Here is a 15,608-nt window from a genome sequence, read left to right as displayed (position 1 = left end):
CACCCCCGCACTCCCCCCACCCATGGCCGATGCGCATTTCCACTAGTTTTGTCATGTGTCCTTGATCAATATAATTCACTTTTGTTTCTCATCATGGCCATTTTTTTAAACTTCTAGAAGCAGCAGTGCCTCCATGGGTTGACAGTAATGAAGAAGAAACAATTCAACAACAAATATTGGCCTTATCTGCAGTAAGTTTCTTGTTGAGACAGACATGAATGATCGCCTGCTATGCTACATGTGTGATCATATTTTCACTCAAACATTTTTCTCTCCACATAATTGACTGAGAATTCTGTTGTATTTAAAGCTTAGACAACAATTTCCTCATACTTTAAGTAAGATATAAGATTTCCCTGGGATTTTATTTGAAGAAATGAGAGACATCATAATATTGTGGTAGCCAGGAAGACCTACGCTGAAGTCTTTCATGGACACTTAGAGGTTGACCTGTATGTCATCCTTGAACAGGTCACTTCACCTATTAATACCTTAAGTAATTCTTAACACTGTCATTTGAAAAAAAATGTTTTAATTAAAAACAAAAGAATATCATTGGAAGGGCAAGTGCAAGTATGTATTAGTAGAGAAAGTTTTTGCACCTGCAGTTTTCTATACCAATGAAATCACAAGTCTAGTTCCCCTAGTGTACCTCCCCCCATCTCCTCCCACCATTCAAAGAAAATGGATAAAATCCAAGGAGGAGAAAGGTATAAAGTTGCAAGATAACTGCTGTAATATGAGAAAGAGTAACAAAACTCCAGTAATACTTTTCTTCAGTTCTAAATGAACTCGTTATCTTTCAAGAAATAAGTGTAATATAAAACAAGCATCTTTTATAATTCTCAAGTGTAAAACTACATTGTGATTTTATAGTTTAATTCATTTTTACCTGAGTGTTTATTCAGATTAAGGTTTCCATTGATTTGAATATTTCCAAAATATTTTTAAACTTCCATGTTATGTTTGTTTTTTAAAATGCATATTAGAGATCTTACTATTACATATTTTAATTTTAATACTATTTATATAGTTAGATACAACTGAGGCATATTAATCCACAAAATCTACCAGCCCCGTCTTAAAGCTCCATTTAATTCTTAAGTAATCAAAATAAATGACATCTGCTTTTGTTAAAGATATAAAATGTTATTCTTTCTCATTTCATCAATTTGTAAGGCAGCCTTGATTTAATGTATCAAAGATTGCCCTTCTGATTTCAGTAGGTTTCTTCCCTGAATTCTTTCTAAACAATATTTAAAATCCTCATAAATCAGTGACCTACCAGCTTTTTTAATCATGCACCCCAGTGATTAAAAACATTTTTGAGATTTTTGCCCTGATACATAGATTTACTTATTTATAATTCTATACATGAACTACTCTACTAACACTTATGGGCATTATAAAACTTAACTTATATAAAAGGCATTAAATATTAAGTGAGCATTAAAAAGTTGAAATAATATTTGATTATAGCATCAATCATGAGCCACTGGTGTTCACTGAGGAGAGGAGTAGTATGATCAGACTTGAGCTTTAGTTTAGAAAATTACTTTGGCAACCATATGAAGAATAGATCAGAGAAGGTAGAGGCTTGAAACAGGAAGATTAGTTAGGAGACTTAGAAATATGACCTGAGAGGAATAAAGTATTTTTTTTTAAACCCTTGTACTTCGGTGTATTGTCTCATAGGTGGAAGATCACTTCCCAGCTGTGTGACCCTGGGCAAGTCACTTGACCCCCATTGCCCACCCTTACCAATCTTCCACCTATGAGACAATACACCGAAGTACAAGGGTTTAAAAAAAAAAAAAGAGGTTGAGTGTCTTGCCCAGAGTCACACAGCTACTAAGTGTCTGCAATCATCTTTGATTTCAGGTCTTTGGGACTCTAGGCCCAGTGCTCTATCCACTATGCCACCCACCTGCCTCAGAAAAGGAGAAAATAATAGCAAAAAAAACCTAGAAAGATAAGTTGGAGCTTAGTTGCTGAGGGCCGTTGATACAGACTGAAATTTTATTTTACCCTGGAAACAATAAGGAATCACTGAAGATTTTTTAAAAGGGAAATGGCAATGCCATACCAGTGCTTTAGGGAATATTCTTTTGGTCACTTTGTCTTATAAAGAGAAAAAAGACAAGGAACTTGTCAATTAAGATGGTAATATAATAATGCAGATGAGAGGGTGATGGCTTATATATTGTAGCAGGAAAGAGAGGTCTTCCAGGTAAAATCAACAGGATTTGACAGTTGATTGGGTATACAAGAGGTGAAGGAGAGAAGAGGGATGAAAATAATTACAAAGTTACAAATCCGAGTGATTGGATAGTGGTACTTAACCACAATAGGAAATTTTGGAGAAGAGAAAGATGTTGACTTTAGTTGAGGTACCAGCAGGATATTCAGGTAGAGATGTCTGGCAAGGTTATATTCCCATTTTATTAATTTGAGTAGAGTTCTCATAATGCTTATTTTGTTTTGTGTACCAGCTATCTTTTTACAAAAATAGGCAGACATATTCTAAGATAGCATAAAAAGCAAAATCCAACAGCGTGAAAAAATTCTCATAAAACTATTAGAGTTTATTTGTGTTTTTAATATAAGTAATTCATGGTAGAAGAGAGTTTAGTGATTAAAAGGGGCAAAAGAAGAATACATATATAAGATGATGTAAGATTATCCAGACATTTTCCATGTCATTCCCATGCTAGTTTCCACAATTCCACATCCTATAGAGCTCTTTATTGTGCACAAAATAACCTAATAGAGAAAAAGAATATTAAGAAGAAAAAAATTTTTTATAAAAGGTACCCAAAAGTCTCGATAAAATTTGAAACTTTAATACCTTAATTACTTAAATTTTCACTAATACTTTTGGGGCACTCTATATAACTAAATTGAAGCAAATAGCTTCAACTTAATCATTTATGCAGTAGAAATGTTTTTCAAACATCCTTAAACTATGTGATCTTATAGAAATAATATGTCCTAGTATAAATTGTAAAAAATAAAAGATATCCATATTTGGAAAAACTTAAGGTTTCCCCCTTTTATTAAAATTAAATTTCTAAAAGAATTAGGTACTTTTTATATCAATTTTTTACTTTGCACAATTAGCTTAAGCAAAGTCCAGTAGACTTCAGGCTAAGTGAAATGTCTGAATTAATCAAATATTGTTTTATATTAATTTTAGCCCATGTGTTTCTCCATATTTCCTTTCTACTAAATTAAAGGACAAGAGAAACTTCCTGCGTGACCCTCCAGTGGGTGTTCAGTTTAATTTCGACTTTGATCAAATGTATCCTGTTGCTATGGTAATGCTTCAAGAAGATGAACTGCTGAACAGAATGAGATTCGACCTTGTTCCTAAACAGTAAGCAAGGGTGTATTTACTTAAATTAAAATTTCATAACTTTTTAAATTATATTTGAATGTTTCTTGTTATTTATAAACCTTGAATTGTTTATTTGAATATGACATATTAGACTGTTGGGGCTACAATGACCTTTAGGGATTATCTAGTTTGAGGATTTCATTTTATGAATTAAGAAAACTGAAGCCTATGGAGATTTCATGGGATTCTTTTGCTACCGAGTGGCATAGGTGAGACTTTTTACCTTTCTTTGTCATATATCCAAGCAAACCACTTATAGTTCCTCATTGCTTTGCAGTGCATTGTAATAGATACCCAATAGCGTTTATTGAATTGAATTGTTAAGTGTTCCTCATATATCGTGATAGTTCACGGGAAGGAGTTACCTCCCAATGACTAAACTCCACAAGGATTGTTGTCAGGATGAGGCATTGTGCTAGGTGTTACACATTGCATTTGCCTTTCTGGCCACCATCTGATGTCATTCCTTTTCATGATGTGGAGGCAGGTTCTCAAAGACTGGGCAGCATATACTTTGCTTCTCATCACAGATATATAATCTTTACTATTAAAGTGTTTTCCATGCCTATGGCCCATGATTGGTAGCCTGCACTTTGCTATTGTCGTTTCTTTTTGTGTTTTCAATATTTTTAACACATAGCTTCAAAAAAAAAATGAGCCTTGGTTTCCTCCTATCTAAAGTGAGAATAATAATACCTCTATTACTTAGAGTCAGGAAAATCGTGCAATAAAGTATATAAGCACTTTGCAAACCTTAATAAAGACTCATTAATTGATCCTAAATATCATATTGTTCTTCCTGCTTCAGGTCTTCTTCTACTTTCCAACCCCTCTATTTCCAGCTGCCAAAGTGGTGTATAATAACTGAATCATAGATCTGACTGTTTCATTACTCTGCTCCTTAATTAGCAGAGACTGCCATGGAGAAGCATTAACCTCTAAGATCAAATACAAACTCCTGTTTGGCATTTAAAGCTCCTCAACATCTATCTAGCTCAAACTTAACCTTTCTAGCTTTATTACTCTCATTCTTTCACTCTACAGTCCAGCCAAACTGACCTTCACACATGACATTTCCTCTACTGTCTCTGTGCCTTTTCAAAGAATCCCATGTGAGCACTTCCAGCTCATGTATTTACTTGGATGTATAGATGTCTTCCCTGGGGAAAAAAAAAAAGGCAAAATGCTTGAGGGTAGAAATTGCTTAATTTTTCAGTTAGTCACTAACTTAAGATGGTCACTACATGAGAAGAGGTAAAGGATCAGATATGAGAGATGTTGTGGATATAGAAGCAGCAAAATTTGGCTACTGGCTAGAAATGTCAAATGAAGAGAGTATGAGAAGTCCAGGATTAATACTGAGGTTATGAAGCTGAGATACTAAATAGGAAGAGGAAACTGTGATGGAAAAAATAGTGAGTTAAATTTTATTTATCTCTGGGTTTTTCCCATTTGAAATTTCCAATAGGCAATCAGTGATATGGTACTAAAACTGAGAAACAAGACTAAAGCCAAACATATTCATCTTTTAGGTGTTTGCATAGAGATGATAAATTCCTGGAAACAGATAAGACAACCAAGATAAGGAAGAGAGATGACCTAGTACAGAACCTAGCTAAACACTAACAGTTACAGAATGTAATATGGATAATGAGCCAGCAAAGGAGACAGAGGAAGATATGAGAAACAGAATAAAAAAATGTTGTTACAAAATTCAGAGAAGAGAGAATGTCCTGGGGATCAGGTGCTCAGCAGCATTAAATGTAGCACATATGTTGAGAAGGATGAAGACTGAGAAAAGACTATTAGATGTTAGAGTTGGCAATTAAGAGATCATGGATAACTTTAAAGAGAGCATTTGAGTATTGAATTAAAAAGTCATATTTCAAAGGATTAAAGAAAAAGGAGATGCAAAAAATGAAGATAACTTTAGTTTGGCTGGGAAAGAGAAGAGAGTTACAGAATTATAGTAAGAATCACAGAACCTAGTGAAAATTTTTTAAGGATAAGAAAGACTTGGGCATGTATGAAGAAAGTATGTAAAAAATTAGTAGTTAGGGAAAGGTTGAAGATTATAATTATAGAGGGGAAATTATGGAGATTTCAGTCTGTGGAGAAGATGGGAGGCAACTAGAAAGGTACAGGAGGAAAGGTCCTTGTTTTTGTTTTGTTTTTAATTTTATTTTTACCAATTACATGTAATAATAAATGCACACATAAGTTTTCCAAAGTTACGTAATCCAAATTGTCTCCCTCCTTTCTTCCCTCCTCCCTTATGGAGCTGGGAAGTGATTCAGTCTGGGTCATACATGTATTATCACACAAAACATATTTCCATATTGTTCATTTTTATAAGTCAGTAATCTTATAAAACCAAAACCACAAAACATATACCCAAATAAACAAGTGAAAAATTGTAAGGGGGGGGTGGGGCAGCTGGGTGGCTCAGTGGATTGAGAGCCAGGCCTAGAGATAGGAGGTCCTAGATTCAAATCTGGCCTCAGACACTTCCAGCTGTGTGACTCTGGGCAAGTCACTTGACCCCCATTGCCCACCCTTACCACTCTTCCACCTAGGAACCAATACACAGAAGTTAAGGGTTAAAAAAGAAAAATTGTAAGCATTCTGCTTCTGACTCCAATAGTTCTTTCTCTGGAAGTAGATAGCATTTTTTGTCAAAAGCCCCTCAAAATTGTCCTGGATCACTGTATTGCTGAGATTAGCAAAGTCTGTCACAGTTGTTCATTCCACAGTATTGCAGTTACTGTATACAATGTTTTCCTGGTCCTTCTTATTTTGCTCTGCATCAGTTCACATAGGTCTCTCCAACTCTAAAATTATCCTATTCATCATTCCTTATAGCATAATAGTATTCCATCACCAATATACACCACAATTTCTTCAGCCAATTGAGTATCATCCCTTTAGTTTCCATTTCTTTGCCAAGAGGTTGTTCTTGTTAAGGAATAGGCCTTACTTCATTTTCAGAGAGTTTTGAGGAGGGGAAAAAAGAGAATAAGGGATGCTTGCCGTTAATGGTTTTTGAGGTGAAGAGAAGGAAAATAAAGGAGAGAGAATTCATATTGAATGGTCTCAGTGGTTGCAGTAAAGTAAAAAGTGATGTCCCCAGCTGAGAGAGAGTAAAGAAGAAAAGAGTTGAGACACTTAAAGTAAAAAGAGGTTTAGTCAGCAGAGTTAGCCATATGATTCCTTCAGTTCATGTTTAGATATTCATGAGTAGAGATAGAAAAATTACATAAAAAGATTAGTCTAGGGTTGAGGTTTGGCAAGAGAGGAACAGCAATAGGACAAGAGAAACAGGGATTCAGGAGCAGTGTAGAGTTGAAATGTCTAACTTCAGGGTCAAGTCTAGAAATTGAAGAAAGATGTCACAGCACAGCTAGTAGCATGAGAAAACACTGAAGTATAGAAGGATTTTAAGGCTTGATGAGGTCAAATCGAGGACAGATGTAGTGATAGGAGATTATAGGCAGATAAGTGAATGTCATAGTTTCTAATTCAGGAAGTGGAACATTTATTTGTAATGGAAAGATCTGGGCATCTCTTTGTGTGGCTGAAGTGGAGTTGAAGAAGCAGTAAATCATAAGATTTAGGAAAACTGAGAAATTGGAAAGGCCAGAGAACATGAAAGAAAATCAATATGAAATTAAAATGACCTGGTATAAGGACATAAGTTGTCAGGTAAAGGAAGACAGTGAGCCAAATACTCCTTGAGAAGGGAGGTAAAATTACCCAGGGGCCAATGTACTATCGTCATCATTATGTGGCTTCAGAAGAACATTCTGATTGAGAAAACTTTAAAGGAGGATATTAGAAAAGTGAAAGTCTGGAAGTGGCCATTGGGATAAAAAAAAAGGAATCTTTGACATCATTATCATCAAGACCAGTGTATCTTAACGTATGAAAAAAAGGTTTAGCCAGTAGTAAAGATGATGCCTGGGACTGTGGTGTTCTCAAAGAGAAGTCAGGTCTCAGGAATAATAGCTAGAAAGGAATATGAGAAAAAAGAGATCGAAAATGCTAGGAAGTTTGTTCACCCTGAGATGGTAATTCTAGAAACCACAACATTGTATGGTTGAGGAAAGTGGGCAGGAGTTTGGCTATTTTCTTCTGTCACTACTGATTGATACAAGACTAAGGAAAGAAACAGGAGGAAGGAGATTGTTAGCTATGGGGGAGTAGCAGTTGAATTTTAAAGTTCAGAGTCACTGGGTTGCTTTAGCACCTAATACAGAGTAAGAATTTAATAAACACTTATTGGTAGATTTCTTTAAGAGATTGTTTTCCTAGTTTCAAACAGCAGACTTAGAAACAAATTTTTACTATACGAGACTGAGTATAACTGCATTTTTTAATCCAACAAAGTAATAACATCCACAAGTAGGTAATTAAATTTCTTTCAAGGTGAGTAAGTTTTCTTATTGCGTTAATTTTCACAATAATCTTTTTAAGAAGGAATGGGCAAATGATCATTAGAATTGTTTTACATATAAAGAAATAGTGGGGTTTTTTTTAAAAGGTTATGTTGCTTTCTCAAGATCACAAATGTAATGACAGGATAATATACTTATATTCTTTTAATGTCTTTATTCATATTTGTCTTCAGTGTAAAAGAGGAAGTGTTTTGGAGAAATTATTTTTATCGTGTCTCCCTGATTAAACAGTCTGCACAGCTGACTGCACTCGCAGCCCAGCAGCAAGCTGTGGGAAAGGAGGAGAAGAGCAATAGCAGAGAAGGGGACTCACAGCTAACAGGTACAAACAGAGCACCTCACTCTGAGAAAAACCACTCAGTGATTTCCACACACAAGTCTTTAATTTTTTTTTTTTAACAATTACATATAATAAATTTCCATACAAGTTTTCCTAAGTTATATGATTGGACTTATCTCCCTCCCTCCCTTCCTTTCTCCCTCATGGATCTGACAGGCAATTCCATCCAAGTTATACATGTATAATCATGCAAAACATATTACATATTGTTCATTTTTGTAAGTGACTACTCTTATAAAACTAAAACCCCAAAACTTAAACCCAAACAATTGAAAAATCATATGCTTTCATCTGCATTCCAACTCTCAACAGTTCCTTTTCTGAAGTTAGATGGCATTCTTTTTCTTAAGTTCCTCAGAATTGTCCTGGATCATTGCATTGCCAAGAGTAACGAAGTCTATCATATTTGAACACTATTGCAGTTCCTGTGTACAATGCCCTCCTGGTTCTGCTTATTTCACTCTGCATAAGGTCTTGAAAGTCTTTTCAGCACATGAGTCTTTAAGACTTTTAACCTGTTATCTTGACATAATTTCAGATGAGAAGATTTTTTAAAAATTTTTTCCTAGAAGCAATATTCACTCTTTACCTGTATTTTTTTCCCACCTTGCCCATTAAATTATGATTCTTAAGTCCTTCCTCTTTATCCTTTTTTCAATTTCTTCACTCTGGTTCATAGCTTCTCTATTCATTATTCTCCCAATTTCCCTGTCCATATCCTACATTTCTCTTCCTATTCCCTTACCATTTGCTTTGTGTTAATTCTTCCTTTTTTATTTAGACTCTTATCTCCAATTCCTGGTACCTAACTTCTATAGCAAATTTCTCCTTCAGGTTTAATGGTCCATATCCCATATGGCCAAAGAGGATACCTGTGCTTTAACACAAATTTAGTTTTGAGTCAATTCCAGTTATTTGCTCTATTTAGGATGAAATTAAATGAGTTAATCTTTCATATTATGACATTATAGTCCTAGTAATAATAATATATTTAAGTACCTGTTGTGTGACTGGCATTTTATTTAGACACAGCAATAACTTCATTTATTGTATGTTAACTTTTGAAGCTTAGAGTTTTATTATGGACAGTGAAATGATATCTCACATTTAGGTGGCTCAGTGAAAAGAGAGCCAAGCCTGGAGTTAAGAGGTTCTAGGTTCAAATGTGGGCTCAGACACATTCTAGCTGTGTGACACTGACCAAGTCACTTACCCCATTTGCCTAGCTCTTACTGCTCTTCTGCCTTGGGAATGATATTTAGTGTTAATTATAAGACAGAAGGTAAGGGTTTTCAAAAAAAGAAATATCTCATTCAGTGGTCTCACATCAGGTGCCATGGATTCAATTATCATTTCTATGTAGATGATTCCTAAGTCCCTGGACCCAACTCCTCTTCTTTCTTCTGAACCCCAATCCTACATTATCATCTGCCTTTTGACCATCTTGAAGTGGATGTTCAGTATGTATCTCAAACTCAGCATATTGAAAAACTGATTTGGTCCTTCCCCCTAAACCTCACCTCATTCTCTCCACCAGTCCAGTCAGTCATATTTTACCATTTCTATCTTCACAAGATTTCTTCTATATGTTACTTTGTCTCCACCCACTCAGCCATCACCTTCACCATCTCTCCCCAGGGATATTGTAGTAGCCTTCTAATTGATTCAAACCAGTCTACATTCCTTCATTTTCCCTTCAGCAAACATCAGTGGCTCCCTCTGGGATCAATAAAGACTCTTCTCTTTGGCATTTTAAACTGTTTATAACCTGGTCATTTTTTGCCTCTCCATTTTTCTTACACTTGCTCCTCCAATCCAGCAACTCAGGCTTTTGGATCTTGCATACTACACTCCATCGCTTTTCCCTCTTTTTTGTTCCACCTGTCCCTATACCTGGAATTCTCTCCCTCCTCACATCTGACTCAGCTTCCCTGGATTACTTCAAGACTGAGCTCATAGCCCACCTTTTTCAGGAGACTTTTCCTGCCACTAGAATCTTCCTTCTCTTGATCTAATGATCTAGTCATTTATGTATTGTCTCCCATGTTGAGAGCAGAGACATTGTTTTTGCTCTTTTGCCTCTTTAGTACTTTACACATTGCTTGGCAGGGCTTAATAAGTGCTTGTTAATTTGATTTGACTTTGGGTATGAAAGACAATAAGATTGAAAGACAATAAGCCTTAAGAATCTTTATAACTATATTTTGAGAATTAATATAATTGCTTACATTTGTTTATAGGGAAGAAAATTAAATTGAAACCTAGCTTTATTATCAGTTGATTCTTTTACGTTTTATAAATTTTATTGGGTGGAAGATGAATGTAAGAACAGAAAGTTACACTCATAATTTAAAGTTAAGGAATTTTATAATGCAACAATCCATTCATGAAAATTTTAGTTAGAATTACTTAAAATTAATCTAGCAATTATTGTCTCTTTGTATTCTCACTTCATAGAGGCAGTACGACCTAAAACACCACCTGTTGCAATTAAAGCTCAACTTAAACCTCAAGAGGTAATGTGATTTTATATTGTACTTAGGAGTTGAAGTATGAAATTAAAATAAACTTGTGTACTTAACTCAAATACTATTCAAAAGTAGTTACAAATTTGGGTCTTGTATCTCTGTTTAAAGTGAAGAAATTCATTGCTTTGAGTACTTTGAGTAATCAGAAACTTTGCAGCTAAGGGCATAGGGCAATTTACTGCTGTTAATAATTCTAGATATAATAATAACATATGTCTGTGTGTGTGTAAATGTTTAGTGTTCTAAGTATAAGAGTAATAAGTTTTTTGATGTGGTTTTTTTTGTTTGTTTTTTAAGAAAACTAAGTTTTTGTACTGGAAAGGATAAGCATGGCCATTTTCTTTTGCAACAAGTGGGGTGAGAAAAGTAGAATAAATGTACCACATTGGTAACTACCTAAAGAAAGTAATAGAATGTTTATAGTTACTTTGGAAAAATTTATAAAAACTCAATAATTGAATTTCAGGATGAAGAAGAAATATCAACTAGCCCTGGTGTATCTGAATTTGTTAGTGATGCTTTCGATGCTTGTAACTTTAATCAGGAAGATCTAAGAAAGGAAATGGAACAGTTGGTACTTGATAAAAAGGAAGAGGAAATAACTATATTAGAAGGTAAGAAAAATTAATTTATAAAATAGATTGATATTTGACCTTCCTTCATATTTCTAAATTGACTATGTGAATATTTTTAAAGATGAGTTGTATAACTATTTAGTATGTCTTAGACTCTTAGGTAGATAGAGCATTTTTTAAAATATATATATAAGTTTATTTTATTTATTTATTTAGAGTATTTTTCCATGGTTACATGATTCATGCTTAAAATTCAGGCTTAAAATTTTTTTAATATTATAATTTATTATTTAATTGTATATTCTTTTTCATGTGCATTTTGACCATCCCTCAAATTTTGAACTCAAAACCTGAGACATGTCATCTTTTGTGTACCTCCAGCAGTTTAAAATGTTGGGTAGACATTTGTTAAATACTAATTCATTTGATTCCTTAGGAAAGTAGCATTTTTCCCTTGAGGTTACTACCCCAGAAAATGAATATTCCATTATTGTTTTCCACTTGAATTTTATTTTACAAGTCTTCATTTTAAAATCTTTTTGGGAGGTAGGGTATACTCTTTGTTCTATAGTATTATAATAAATGCTCTAGAAATGTATATAGATAATATGTGTATATGGTTCTTTTTAAATCCAGTTTTATTTTCAGTTCCAGATTCTCTTCTTTCCATCTCTTCTCCCATTGAGAAGGCAAGAAATATGTTATCTCTATTATATAAATGGTTTGGTACATAAGTTCATGAAGCAAGCTTTCAAAAATATGTATTCAGACCAAAGATAGACTAGTTTATTTATGAAATCTAAATGGCAATTATTAATGCAAAGAACACTGTACTTGATTTGAATCTCACCTCTGCTATTTCCTTCCCATTTTACTATGAGTAATTCATTTAATCTCTGGCTAATGAATATTGATTTCCTGGTTGTCCAAGTACAAAAACAAACCACCAGGTACTACAGGTATACTGTCTGATGTTTGGCTAACAAATCACAAAGGGCAACTTAAAGACAGGGCAGTTTTGCTGAATGGAATCAACTCTGGGTATCTTCTATGCTTACCCTTGTTGAATATCCTTCTGTCATATATAAGTAAATCTCCTTTTATTAACTCTTAATGACCTATTAATAGCTCATTTCATTCCATTACAAGTTATAAACTACTAAAGAATTGTCCTCAGTTAGACCCAACCCAGAACAACATACCTTTTCTGTTATAGCAGTGTAGAAATTTGTTTTGCTAGCTATGTGTATTTCTTTAGCCTTTTGGGGTCTTAAGTCTTGCTGCTCTCAGGAGCAGGCCCTCGAGCTGCCAATGACTCAATGGGTGCCCTAAACTTGCTCTAACTCTTTTGCACTGGCCTTGGCACTGTAGGTGGTGTGGGGGGAGGGGGTTGCTCAGCTTGCGATTTAGTGAGAGCTGTTTCACCCCTTTATAGCATGGAAATGCCCCAATTCCACGTACCTTCAATGTTGCGCCCTATTGTGGGGTCCCTTCGTTCGTCTGGATTTGTTTTTATGTCCCCTTGAGGAGTCCTATATGCTTCGGTTAGAAGAGATTAAGCAGCTGCTTTTTACTCTGCGGCCATCTTAACCCAGAAGCCTTAACTATGTGTATTTCTTACAATGTGTTTTTTTGTTTGTTTCTTTATTTTCATCTGGAGGCTGGGTTGAGGGAAAGAGATAATCCCCCCCCCCAAAAAAAATAGAAATTGAAGCTTTTTCTTAAATGCACAAAAATAAAAACGAAGTCTAGAAAGTATCACAGCAAAGTAAAATAGCTTTGAAAGTTACCCATTGAATTTATTCTATGCTTTAAAAGAAAAGCAAGTTTTACTTAAGAGATTTGCAGTTTCATGTAAAGTCTTTTTATTTTACTATATATGTATGGAAATGCATGTTTTAATTATTGTTAGTTTCAGGAAAAAAGTTTCTTTAATATAATTAATCTATCTTAACACAGCTATCGTAATAAAATAGGGAAGTTTAATAGACATCTGTAGGATTTTTAAAATACTCATAAAGCTGAAAATGAATAATTATTAGTTGATTCTGTGTGGAAGAGTGGTTTTTTCAGTCTATGTTGTTTCCCATAGAATGGTCCTTTTTTAAGGGGGTTTTTTAATTGTGAATTTGACAGTATACAAATCATGTCAACACATAAGAAAATGAATTAATTAAGAAACTGAACTTAGGTACAATTTTTGAGAAATATCTACATATAATTTAACAAGGTAGTGTTAAATTTAACAGAGTAGTAATAAAGTTCCTATATTTTTTGTTCCTTTTACTTTTTGTTTTCTTCTTTCTTTTAAAAATATTTTATTAATGTTCTTTTGTAAAACTGTCTTTCAAATAGATCCCACCTCATAACCAATAGCACCTCGCTGCCAAGATATTGGAAGTGTGTTTCATCATCAGGCCAGGGTCTTTCAGAAGTTATATCCCTTCACTGATTTATATACTTATTTTGTTAATCAGTTCTTTACTATGTGGGGGGGGGGGGTGGAGTCCTGCCACCCACAGCTGTGCAATCGTGTGCCTGTCCTCTCATAACAACTTTATCAATTTGTTTATCTTTGTCATTTTTTCCGATCCGATGAGTCTGAAAGTTTAGATTTGTTTTTAAATTGTTTTACTATTAGTATTTGAAGCATTTTTTTCCATAGGGTTATTGATTGCTTGCATTTTTTCCTTTTTTCTATACTTTGGCCTTAATTTTGTTTCTGACAGAAGAATCTGCAGATTGGGAAAAAGAACTACAGCAGGAACTTCAGGAATATGAAGTGGTGACAGAATCAGAGAAACGGGATGAAAACTGGGACAAGGAAATTGAGGAAATGCTTCAGGAAGGAAATTAATTTTCTTGGAATACAATGTGACCTTTAAATGTTCCACACACTGACATCTGTTAACATCCTGGACTCCCCCCAATAAGGAGAAACAGAAGAACATATGGCATATTGAAGGATCCATACATAGAGAAATAACCAGCATTATTTCTTTGTTTAAAATTGAACATAGTTTATTCCTAATAATCACAAAATGTATGTTTTACACAACAGTGGCTTATTTGAATATAACTTTAGTTTAGGAGTCCTATTTGTAGGCTATATTGATGTAAATGTAGCAGAAAACAAGTAAGATTTTAGAATACTACATTCTCTGAGGTTAAAAGTGGGACATCATTAATTTATTCTTTATGCAGAGTTTTATAAAATTTCTTCATATTTGTACTTTTATCACTGAAAGTTCTTTGTACATATGCATTAAAATACTTAATTCTCTTTAACTATTATCTCCTAAATGTCCAAATCATGCCAAAGAATTTAAAGGAAACATTTCAGAATTACTGTATAGAAATAGCTTCTTTTGGTAAGTACTTTCTGAAAATTACCTAGAAGCCAAAAAAATTATTTCCTGTTGATTTTTAATAGCTTAACCCTGGCATTATTTGCATTTGTAATTAGAAAAACTTAGTGTAGCCTTCCTTTCTTTTTTAAGTAAGAGAAAGAAGTTTAGTCATATATAATTTTAATGATTTTCTTTTTGAATTCTGTGCCACTGTTGTTTCAAATCTTATGGACTTTCAAACCTTTTTGTATTAATAGTATTCAGAAGATATTTAAATTTACTTTTTTCTTGCTTATGTAGAGATGATATGTATAAATACTTTAGCTTCACTTATACTAATTAAATAGTTTTGTATTTATAAAATGTATTTACATTCTTCTGGATAGAGATCTACTAGAATATCACTGTACTGGGAACTTGAAGAGTGCTAGCATAGACATATTTTTTTAAGGGGCAATACTAATGTCATGTAACAGACAACTGCCAGAGCAGTTGGTATGTTATGAAGCCTTTACATTTCATTGAAGGCCTCTATTTCCTAAAATGGGGGTGGTGCTAATGTTTAACAATTTCTTAAGAGAAATGCTACATAAACATCTCAGGCCTGGCAGATGTCCCATAACACATATTGCTATTTTAAAATACAAATTTTAAAGAAGTTCATGGTGAGTCATCATGATGTCTTTGTGCTGGTAAGTTGTAAGTTACCATTCAAAACCAAACCTGGCACCTATGGACCTAAATTTTCTAAAGGGTATACATGAATTATATGGACCAACTGATAAGATTTTCAAGAGCCTTTCAGTCTAGACTGGGATTCCTTTTGAAGGCACAAAGGTTCAGAAAATGGGAACTCTGTCAGAAGACCTTTCTGTTGGGAAACTTTGTGGTGGTGGTTTGGGGTAATGAAATAAAAGCAAAGAAGGGTAAGAAATATCTGCTTATTGATAAACCTGTGGAGTTT

The 15,608-nt window shown here is 34.0% G+C and overlaps 1 protein-coding gene across 1 annotated transcript in view; it reads left to right on the top strand.

Annotated features, from left to right (window-relative positions):
- Nucleotides 1-15,007, top strand: part of SYAP1 (synapse associated protein 1) — a 31,898-nt gene extending 16,891 nt beyond the window's left edge. Inside the window, exons 4-9 of the mRNA XM_044670347.1 lie at nt 118-191; nt 3,237-3,376; nt 8,025-8,173; nt 10,649-10,707; nt 11,186-11,333; nt 14,024-15,007. Coding sequence (XP_044526282.1) covers nt 118-191; nt 3,237-3,376; nt 8,025-8,173; nt 10,649-10,707; nt 11,186-11,333; nt 14,024-14,151 — 698 coding nt within the window. The 3' untranslated portion in view covers nt 14,152-15,007. The remainder of the gene's footprint in view (nt 1-117; nt 192-3,236; nt 3,377-8,024; nt 8,174-10,648; nt 10,708-11,185; nt 11,334-14,023) is intronic.
- Nucleotides 15,008-15,608: the final 601 nt, after the last annotated feature.

The sequence above is a fragment of the Gracilinanus agilis genome, chromosome 3 (assembly GCF_016433145.1).
Source record: "Gracilinanus agilis isolate LMUSP501 chromosome 3, AgileGrace, whole genome shotgun sequence".
In the NCBI taxonomy this organism is placed as follows: Eukaryota; Metazoa; Chordata; class Mammalia; order Didelphimorphia; family Didelphidae; genus Gracilinanus; species Gracilinanus agilis.
Note: the sequence above shows the minus strand (reverse complement) of the source record. Positions and strands in the feature narration are given on the sequence as shown.